This window comes from Dermacentor variabilis, chromosome 6 (genome assembly GCF_050947875.1).
Source record: "Dermacentor variabilis isolate Ectoservices chromosome 6, ASM5094787v1, whole genome shotgun sequence".
Classification (NCBI taxonomy): domain Eukaryota; kingdom Metazoa; phylum Arthropoda; class Arachnida; order Ixodida; family Ixodidae; genus Dermacentor; species Dermacentor variabilis.
Genome location: NC_134573.1, coordinates 125,297,582 through 125,308,589, shown reverse-complemented (window position 1 = coordinate 125,308,589; position 11,008 = coordinate 125,297,582). Strand labels below are relative to the sequence as shown.

Below are 11,008 nucleotides of genomic sequence, written 5' to 3'. Positions count from 1 at the left end.
GTTAGGTATCTATGATTGCGAGCTGATGACGTTGCAACTTCGACCAGTCCAATATGGAACGCCTAAGTTATGCTTGAAGCCGGTGGCAGTAGGCACATGAGCTGTCTTCCACAACCCAGACGCCGTGTGCTCTTGAATTGCTTGTAACTGCACTGTCATCGCGGTTCTTGCACGAGGACTAGTGCATAGTGACTAACCGCCGTGGAAAAACCATAAGTCAAGGTGTCTCACTAGAAACACGAGTAACGGTTTGGACTAGATGCATACGCATAGGAGTTCATAGATCAACGTCCCCTGCCTACGCATTGAACACGAAAGGCAGGCAGCTTTTGGTAACATCGTCTTTATTAACAGCGGATTCGTGTTTCGTAGACAAAAATAGATGTCCTTTCAGCTAGGCTCCCACCACATGCCATCCATAGCAACGCTCATACCATTTCTCAAACGTTTCGGCAACATGAAAGATGCATCGACCTATCAAGTGTCCACCTCCTAAGATTAAAAAAGAAATGTCGCTGATACATACACTTCTACCATACAAGCTTTGAATCGCTTCTCAAGTAATCAGATTTCATTTCTCCGGTAAGGGCGGCAGGACGGTGCTTGGCTTCAAACAGCAGCGTGCGATCAGCTACCTTTCTCGCTATTATTCAATACTCAATCGTAATAGTGAGTCAACCTCACATATGCTTCCTTTGTTGTACACGGGCAACTTCAGGTCATCGCAAAGGTGTCAGCTACAATACGGCACTGAACTTGGTAAAACATCGTCATTGTCATGCAAATGAGTGTTCGCTGATGAACTTCCAAATGCTCGCGAAAATCCAATACGACCGCTTACTGTGACGACTTTGTCAAAGTTGACAATTCTATTTTTGATTACCGTTCTTATAGCTCGCCTCTGCGATGACTTGTCACACATGTTTGCTGAGTCAAAGGAGCGACAGTGATATTCAAAAGTATGAGCAACAACTGAAAAGCTACAGTCATGCCCGCGTGTTATCAACAGTGTTTCAGTTGGCTGATGTAAGTATTCTGGGTGGCTACATTCTATCTGTCTTGTTATACTCAGCACAGAAACAGTTTATTGGGTTAATATGTTAATCACACAAACAACACTGTGAACTCGCCTAAATGTGTTCCTTTGCTGATTCACGTACGTGTACTCTATCCATATAAGTTTCCTAGAATGAGTTTATGAGAAAAAGTCAGGAGAAAAACATGTTTCAAACAAAATGCATCCGTCACGTAGGGTTAAATTACAAGTATGTTCTCGGACTGTACCTACTTCGCATACTGTTTCGTCATGGAAATACCAAAGAAAATGATTGATGATGATTATCATTTGCAAGATTGTTCAGTATCAGCTGTTCAACAACAATCCTAACTTGCTGTGCGGTTTCTGATAACGATTGCTTTCCCCAGCGCTCCAATTCTGAGGCCGTATCAACAACTGTTTTTGCTGGTAAGTACTCTTTGCCCATAGGTTGGCCCTCTTCACTAATATTATTTCAAGCAATACAATTAGCTAGAATTTGTTGTTACAAACAATTCTATCGTAAAAACTTTCTTATGCATACGGGCGCTGAGGCCCTCCGGACGCCAGTGAAAGTAGTAAGAAATGTTCTGTACAGAAAAATGACAAAATTGTCTTCCATTCTCTCTCCCTCCCAACAAAGAAAGCCCATGCGGGTTTCTCAGAAAGAACCTTGTGGATTTACGCAGGAATCATTTGTCACATTCGATCTTTCTGCACGGTACTACCATGTCATATTCAATATCCCTGTGCTTCCACTTATCTAAGTCTACCTGGTATAGTCATCTGCTATCCTTTTTCTCGGCTCGTATGACCGAGCAACCGCTCAGGAAAGGCGTTGGTCCAGGGTTCGATCCCAGGACCAGGACGAATTTTTTGTTCAACTTCGGTGCTGTCTAAGCAACTCGTATGGGCTTCCTCTGCAGCTTTTTGCCACTCTCGTGCGCATGGCAATCTTACCATTTCGATTAACTTCCTCCGCCAAACGGACTTCCGCAGAGCTCACTTGCTATGTTCTTCTCAGTCTACGTCTAAACTATGGACTATCGCAACGTCACTATAACGCTCACACAAATGTGACGTCACACTCGCTGTCACCCACTCGAAAGCTTTTGATTGCGAAGACACCCATACTTCTCACGTATAACACTCTGCAATGATACCATTTATGCTAAAATCATATTGTCAGAGCCACCTACAGTTTCAACCACGTGCAGTGCGGGGTTGCCGCTCATGCGTGAGGCCACCGCAGTCCATTTGTCGCTCAATTATTTCCTGGTCCACAAACACAGTATGCAATAACACGTCACGTGGGCAGAAGGATGGCAGACGACCACCTACTGGTGTCATCATATTATTTTGCTGTGGAGTTTTCTGGCACGTTCTACTGAGTATGCTCAAATCATACATTGACATATGTCGATGACATTTTTGAACGAACAAAAAAGAACCTTTTCAGTTATGCAACAAGTCCGAAATATTCTAGGCAGTGTGAATACTAGTACACCCTACCTTCTATGGTTGTTATCAGATCCAAATTTTAAAGCATTACGCTCTGCCAAGGCGTGCTCTACAAGCCACCCTGCAAAACATTTACCGGCGTGAACAAACATGCCCCACATTATTTTCGTGTAGGCAGAGGCACATTGTATTAGACTGTCATCAGCAGATTTCGAAAGATTTGTCAACAATGTGTCACTTCACATTCGAGAACTTCAATGAAGAAAAAACCCGATGAAGGTTCTTATAATACCATAATCGCACACGCGCGGTACGTTCTACAGTTTGTTACACCGCTAAATATTCAGGTGGTAAGTGCAGCGCTAGGGACGTCGGGCGCACTCATTATTTGCCCTAGGTCTCAATAATGGTGCGGTGAGTGGAAAAAGGCGAGTAGCTTCATAAAAAGCAGATACTTTGGCTTACGTATTGGACTGGGCTGGAGATTACAGCCCGAGCATCGCCACACCACCGGAACAAAGAGAGGTGTCTAGCCGAACACGTGGGGCTTCACACCACCTCACTGGTTGGAGGCATTCTAGCGACAGTTAGAAAGGGCGCAGTAATTAGTCGGAATGGTCAGAGAAAAAGCAGTGCTAGAAGATGGAACAGGATAGGAATGAGCACACAGACACAGCACTAAGTGGTACTTCCTATGTTTTCTCGTCTTCTGGCACTGCTTTCTTTTTTTCTGTAACCATAATCCACCTAGTCCACGAGTCAATTCTTGCATGCGAAATATAGTGCAGCTTCTTTACGTTTTCTCCCTTACTCTCCGAGAAGCCTTAGCTTCATTTAACAATATACCTATTAGATTCGGTGGTTTCGGGAAACTTCTTAGGCGCCTGCACAAGCTTAACTTCGAAGTGTCAGTGGCTCGGCGCACCCGTTTTGTCTTGACTTTGCGAGCTCATTTACTTTGCCGGCGTTTGTGTTTACACGCAACTGTACGTCACAGGCTATTACGTTGCGCTTTCCATTCTATTTCTTTTCTTCGGGCACGCCTGAATCTGGTCGTTCCCTTTTATTGCAAGCTGTTTGCATGGTTTTCGTAGCTCGGACTTTTTTGGTGTTAACAGCGTCGAACCAAGCCAACCAACGAGACTCATTCGCTAACTGTTACGCAGATGCCACCAATTCGCTCGCATTAGGCAGCGAACCACTCCGGTGATTCGAACAAGTGTCAAAGGTGGCAAGCAAGCAATCGAGTGAGCCTGTCACTTTCCCTCTACGCATAGAGAGAAATAATTCGCCTTCGGGCCAATTTTTACGAAGCAATTCGTAAGTTGGAGCGGTTTGTAAAAACAGAAAGCTGGCCTATGACAATAATGAACATGTACTCAGTTAAAACAGCAAGCCAATCTCGAATGGCTCTTACGAATCCAAAGCCTCGCGAATTCGGCCACTGACCATTTGTGGTCAAGTGGTGCAACCATATTGCTTCCAGATGTGCGTTTCGCGAGCGACGAAAGGAACAACAAACATCGTCGACGGCAACCTGCGTTGGCTCCCGAGCTTTTGAAAGCCTCGTTTTTGTTCTGCTGGTGTGGCGTCAACGCGAACACTTTGGCAGCAGACGACAAATCACTAAAGAAGTGGGGAACGGGGCTGAGAGTCGGTTACAGAACGCGGCGTGCCAACAGTATAGGTGCGCCCTCGCTTCTACAGCGAACGGGATTCAGCGTCCAACAATCCCGACAGCACAAAGCAACAGTCTTCGTGGCAAGTGTGCCTATCAGCTGTCCTCGGCGTGCTTGGCGCATATGCGGTTGAGCAGGATCTCGCTGTAGATGGCGTTGATGTCGCCTTCTACGTGGAACGAAGGCGCTGGCGGCGGTTTGCCCGGCGGCCGGTTTTTGGGCGCTTGCACTGGGACCACCTGCGAAGCGAGCAGAGAGTTTCGTTTACAGGGAGACATTTGGGAGACATTTTTTTCACGCCGTTGCTCGTATTGCCCGCTCAAAGTGTGCTTAAGTAATTTTTTTGCACCGTTCAACAAAGTAAAAGAATAAACAGAAGCAAGGGTGATTTACCTGCCCTTTTCTCTCAATATTTGTCTGTTGAACTGAGTTCTTCACGGCCCTGATGGCAACATCATTACGTTTGTTGCTTATCACATAGCTCGTCACCCTAAGTAGCTTCCAAAGACGTAGAAAATAATACCAGTGTCAATTCTCGCTAAAGCTGCATTCCAAGAGCGAGGGAAGCGGACGTCTTTGTATGCTTCCCTCCGTCCGCTTCAGCAAGAGAACAGGGGCATTAAGACTGCTAACATTTTTTGTCTTGCTAACTCTCCTACCAGCATCGACTGTTCTTCTCGCGCAGTTATAAACGTGCCTGTTCTGCCCATGAAAAGTAATTGTTTTTCGAGCGGCTTCGCGTGAGTTTTCTCGCGCGGGGTTAGGGGACCAGCGCCACCATGAGGCACTACACCGCTTAAATGTGACTGCCGTTTATGCAAAAGCAAAGCGCTACCTTAGGCGATGAAAACATATATACTCCCGTCATGCTTCCACGGGCCTTCAAGCTTTACTTTTTTTTCTAAAGCGCCATTAAGCGAAAGCTTCACCAACAGGAAGTGCAGTCACGACCGACTATAGGTCAATCTCAACCTTGCGTGTCATGCTTGGTTGGCTTCCATGTTATACCATGCACAGCTTGTTTTTTGTGTACTTGTGAAAGTACACCCCGGAAGAGTGACAGATTGTGCTAGTTTCCAATCTACCCTAGTTACAGATTGTTGGAGCATGAAGCAGATAACAGGATTTGCTGGCCGCGAGACTGACCGGAGTTGCCGCTTGGCGGACAGTGGTTGAATCACGGATAGCACGGATGAATAGCCTGGATGACGCGTCGCGTCGTCTGCTAGCAACTGCGTGTTTGCATGTACGCGTACGGCGTACGTCTCCTCTAAATGCAGTTTGTTCCGGGGTATTGGCCTAGTCGTAAATGCGTCTATGCATTTTTGACGATGTAAAGGATCATTTTGCCTTGTGGTGTAGCCATTGCTCCCTATGTGACGGCACTTGTGTAGAGCGCGATGTATGATCGTTGTGCCCTCCGTTCACCCCAATCATTTCAATTCCGTTGCCGCTTTGTGTTCCAAGCACACCGCAAAAATCATTTAACACCAGTTTAAACGCGTGAAATGGTCACAACCAGACGTCAGTGCACAGCTTTCGTGTTCTAGGCTTTTGTATTTCGCTCATAAGCAGCGCTCAAGCGCCAGATATGTTGAAGCTCCGACGTGAAGGGTTCGCGGAATGAAACACGTAAATTTAAGGATAACTAATGCGCACACTTTCGTTTTACACCGACTGCACTTCGTGTGACATCGGCGCATTTTCGGCGCCTACACTTAGCTCCGAGTCCGCGTCACCTTGGGTGACCGGATTAACCCACCACATGGCGTGGTATACTAGAGTAATTGCACATATGGAGCGTTCAACTTAATGCTCCCAGTCGTGTTTCATTCCGCGACAACTGTACGAGCAACACAAACCATTTAAAATTCATTATATTTGCATAGGGCGACCCAAAGTGCATTCCGTTGTTCAGACGGTCTGCGGGCCGTCCCAACCCCGCGTGAATTAAGGGCAATTGAAAAGATACCAATAGCGGTTAAATTGGCGAAAGTTCTGCACTATTCATGCATTATGCGCAGTGCATGAGTGGTGCAACGTTAGCTATATCTAAACGGATATATAAACAGAAAAAAAAGAAAAACAGAAAAATAAAGCTAAAGGAAGAAGTAGCTCATTGCGATTCATACCTTGTGGAAATGACAAGCGCATTTTCCTTGCAGGAAGTCTTTGTAGCGCGCCACCGTAATATTGAAGGTGTCGATGACGTCAATGTTGTAGTGGCGCGCAAATTCGGCCAACCACAGGTTCTGCATCATCAGCTTCTTCTGTTCCTTCTGCAAGTGAAGAGAAAAGAGAAAATTATTTCCTTTCTTCTAATTTTTTCTTTACAACGATTAGGAGGGAGGGAAAGAGATAAGTAGAAGGCAGGGAGGTTAACCAGAATAACGTCCGGTTGGCTACCCTACACCGGGGGAACGGGAAAGGGGGAAAACAAAGATAACAGGGAGAGAGAGTGCACTTTCGCATTAAAGATGCAAATAGAGATGTTCTATTAAGCAGAATGGGCATAGCAAGTCGTCGAAACATTCGTAGCACCAGGTATGCAGAATTTTGCCAGACTTGAGGTACTAGGGTGGATTACCCGTGTTCGGCAGCGCTTCATTTGCAGGGCAGTGTGAATAGCATAGGAAATTTTCGTGGTGACTTTCTGATTTCTGCGTAGAAAGATGACATCAAGAATTTTTCGGCAGCCAAACTTCAAAAGTCTTGTATGCGATCCATATGAAGACGACACATCCAACGCACTTGTTGTAATTCAGGGTAAGTAAAGCTTTGTTGAAACATTTTAATTAAGTACTATACGAAAAAGGCACGTGCTGAATGCAACCTTATTTTGTCTACTAACTGCGTGCAGTGAACGGAGAGTCTCGCTTGAAAATTGAATTTCATTGTCGAAGTGCGGAGTGGCTACACAAGTACGAAAATCTTGGTGTTGGAATGTACATTAATTGCCCAATTAAAGCTCACCATGCTCAGACAGTGTATCCCTTCAACAGGCTGGTGGAATCCGGCTCCAAGAGTCTTGATAATAAGCTTGATTCCTTGAAGGTGGTCCCTGAACAAAGTAAGTGAAGACGCAGCCAGTGAAGTATACATGTGAGGATGAAAATAAAGAAGAGGAGAAAACGCTAGCCCAGTGAATTTGACCGGTCACTTACAACCGAATGCCATTCATCAAGTAGCATACGTGTTTATCAGAAGGAAGTGACGAACAACTAAAGTAGGCAAAGCTACAACGGCCTGTGCTAAATTTCCAAGCTGTTAAGCTCCTTCACCACCGAGCTGTATTCTGCGCTATTAGATAAGCCAGTTTATTTTTGAACCGATAAATATTAGCGGTACACAGGCGTCTTGTCGGATACACCGAAGATATGTCACTACTTAAAGCGACCTTGGTATACCCAAGTCATGATTTGCGCGTTCATCATACATGCAGTAGTGCCATATGTAGAACGCCGTTTCACTCAAAAATTTCATAGCTACTGTTAAATAATAATGAAAAAAAAAACATCTCGTAAGCTCTGTAAGATAATGATGGGTCGCTAACGCATACAAGCTCGTCTGAACAAACATTGTGCCTGTAAATTTGACGTAACAAGAGTGCCTTCAAAAGCCTTGATGTTAGGTAGTGACCGCGACAACTTTGCGACAGGCTGAAATTGGGGTAATGGGCCAACTTAATCCGCCGGGAAGCCGCAGCTGCGGCCGGAGCATAAGTATTATTGTTTTACGTGTTTCCGTCACTTCTACGATGTTGCAACCCAAATGGAAACAGCATAGAAAACAGATTCCTTTCAGTCTCCTATTTCTGATTCACGTCATATGCTATACGTACACGTTGTCGCTTACAAGAAAGTCAAGAACTAAAGGCCAGGAATTATGTACCGACATCGATTTTTTTTACCCATACCGGCCATCGCTAACTTGAAAAGCGACCTGTTTCTCAGGCCAGTTATCGGTGCGCGTGCGCAGCTTCTGCGCATGTCGATATGGATGCCGGTCTTACTTACCCACGTAGCGCCTTGACCAGCATGTAAAGGTGCTGAGTCGCGAGCCAGTGGACGCCGCCCACGATGAGGACAGTGTTAGAGTTGTTCTGGAGTGGCCTTGACCTAAAAGGAAGCGCAGGAAAAGAAAGGCACACAAAAAATTCGGAATATTAAAAAGGCGCTAAAATTTTCTAAGAAAAGTTGCCCCCACCACTTTAAGCTAAAGAAAGCGCAAAGCGTGATTTACGAATGCAAGTTAGCTTAATATTTCTGCTTACTGTCTCTGGGCCGCGATATCGTGATACAGCGATGCTGCTTCCCAATGCCTTTCGGCACCTTTCGCATTAGTGAGTGGTCAAGCGACTCTCTGCTCCCGACCGAAGCGTCGAACTCAGGAATGCGAAAAGCGCCGAAATGCACTAACATCGGGAAGCGCAGCATCGCTACACTATGCTGGCCCTGTTCTCGTTAATATTTTCACGCAGACAAGAAGTTATCACTGAATTCCAAAGTGACAGCAATAACTGCAAGTGACAGCAATTGTACTGCGAGTTGCCCGTAGATTGGACAGAAAATGTGGTCGGGCTGGTAAGACTTTCATAAAATAAAATAAAAACGTAAGTCCTGCCCGCCGCGGACATTCGACAAGTCTTCCAAAAGTATTTAAGCCCGAAGGGCGTCGAGAAGTTCCCAGGAAAGACAACAGACCAATTTCACGAAATGTTTCACTATGGTTTCACTATGCCACAAGTGCCAGGAAGCATCCCTGTAGTATATAGTTATTCTTAGCGAGCTGATGACCAACTACGGTAAGAGGCGTGTTGTATTCGTATCACGACTAACCCGCTTAACCATCGAGATTAAAAGGCAACGAGCTGGGAATAAAATGATTCTACCTGATGAGTGGGGTTGAGACGACTCATCACCAACTTTCCCCTAAAGTTCACTGAAAAAGAAAATATAGCAATGGCACTACCCCCGGTATTCGCATCAATGTTGCCCTAAATCTAAGCTTAGCGGAAAAGCGTTGAGGGCTCCGTCGTCATGGCACCAGTGTAGCGCCACTGCGCATGCGCGTTAAGCATTATACACAGTCTATCGTGCGACAGCGAATACGGCAAAAACTGTAGTTTTGACAGGAGCAGTGTGGCCTCGATGCCTCGCACTTCACCGGCGGTATCACAGTAGAGTCATCGGATTCCTTTATTTTTTCAAGGCAATGCTGCGAAGCGTGTCATACCTCTCGATAAGCTGGTAGAGCGCTTTGTCGAAGACAGGCCGCTGACTCGTAGGCAGCCAGAACTGCGGGTAGTAGGCGAACGCCACCGCCGTCTCGCCGCGGTTCAGGTTGGCGTAGACGCGCAGGTCATGCGTCTTGTCCCAGTGCTGCAGGGAGCCGTTGAGGCGCTCCATCACGTAGTGCATCATGCCCCGGTTCGTCGAGTCGCCGATGAACAGCAACTGCGTGAGACGGTAACGGGTCGCGAAGGAAAATGTCGGCTTTTAATTAACAGTGACGTGCCTTTTCGACACAAGAAAGACAAAATATTGAGCCCTCTTCACTGCGGCAGATTATTAGAAAAAAAGAAAAGGCCCGTCATGAAGAACTTCTTTTAAATGCCACAAATATAGGCACCTTGCGCTGGCCAGTGCGCCGCCCTACGACGCTCTGATTCATCACCCCATTGTCGCCCACGCCGACCACAAGCGACTCGAAGAAAGCGAGACATTTCAAATGGTTGAGGGTGCAAGAATTTTTTTTTTAGAGCGCAGCTCTTTGGCGTCCGTTCCTGGGTTTCGCGTCGGCGTCGTCGTCGGCCTCGTAACCAGCTCCGCCCCCCTTTCATCCCCCCAGCGCTAGCAGCGACCGACTGATACCGCTGACGCCGCTAGAGAGTCAAGATAACGTGACTGCATAGAACACCGTCGCCGCCATGCAGAAAGAGGAGGAAAGGGTCCCCCCCCCTGTTCTTGTGTAGCGGATAGGGTGCTCTTCAGTTGCCGACGCGCCGGTTATTCGTTGTCCCTGAAACCAACTCCGCAGCTGGGGTTGACTCACTATCGGCGTCAGCGGCATCAGTCAGTCGCTGCTATCTCTTCCCTCCTCCCTTTATCGTGTTGTCCGCTTGCTGCGCGCGCTTCTGCCCCCATCGTTTGCCGCTGGGTGTACACGCCGCCCCCCTCCCCCCTCTTCCTGCGAGTCTCCGGTTGTCAAAGCGCCGGCTCGAACTTAATTCCTTTCTTCGCTCCTCCTCCAATGCAACCCCTGTGCGGTGGCAATCAGAGAGCCAGATCGGTGGCGGCGGATCTGTATATGTGCACCGCCCGAGCCGAAATTGCCGCTGCCGTTCGCCCTGTGCGGTGGCAATCAGAGAGCCAGATCGGTGGCGGCTTGACATAAAGACAAACAGCAATTTCCTAACACTTATGCGGGAGAACATCCCGTTCCTCTCGCTCGTAACGCGTCCCACGGCTGTGACAACCTCGCGAGGCACTTGTATACATCTCGACTTTGAGAATCAAGCATTGGTGTACCAAGTCGAACATATATCAGTCTATTTCTCCGACCACAAAGCTTCCTTCATGACTGTCAAGAACTGTTATAGTGGAGTCTTTGTTAAAGGAATACGTGTGAAAAATAAAAAAAAAATTCTGTGATAGCGCATACATGTGTTGCTCGATTTCTTTGCCTCAATCTATCGAAAAGGTGAAACAGCTTATTTGCTGCGCTCAAATTTCGCATTAGGAAGTAACGTAATCGTCGGCACTTTTTTTACGTAGCGTCAATTGCTCCTCTATCTGCAGCCGTAAGTAACGACCAACACTGCAGCAAAGGT

At 46.8% G+C, this 11,008-nt stretch overlaps 1 protein-coding gene across 2 annotated transcripts in view; it reads right to left on the bottom strand.

Moving 5' to 3' along the window:
• Positions 1-346: 346 nt before the first annotated feature.
• The window catches only part of LOC142585164 (cadherin-like and PC-esterase domain-containing protein 1), a 182,256-nt gene continuing 171,594 nt past the window's right edge, over positions 347-11,008 (bottom strand). For both annotated transcript variants that reach the window (XM_075695700.1, XM_075695701.1), the window contains 5 exons: positions 9,412-9,632; positions 8,193-8,294; positions 7,150-7,237; positions 6,309-6,455; positions 347-4,415 (listed from right to left, as the gene is read on the bottom strand). In XM_075695700.1, coding sequence (XP_075551815.1) covers positions 4,272-4,415; positions 6,309-6,455; positions 7,150-7,237; positions 8,193-8,294; positions 9,412-9,632 — 702 coding nt within the window. In that variant the 3' untranslated portion in view covers positions 347-4,271. The remainder of the gene's footprint in view (positions 4,416-6,308; positions 6,456-7,149; positions 7,238-8,192; positions 8,295-9,411; positions 9,633-11,008) is intronic.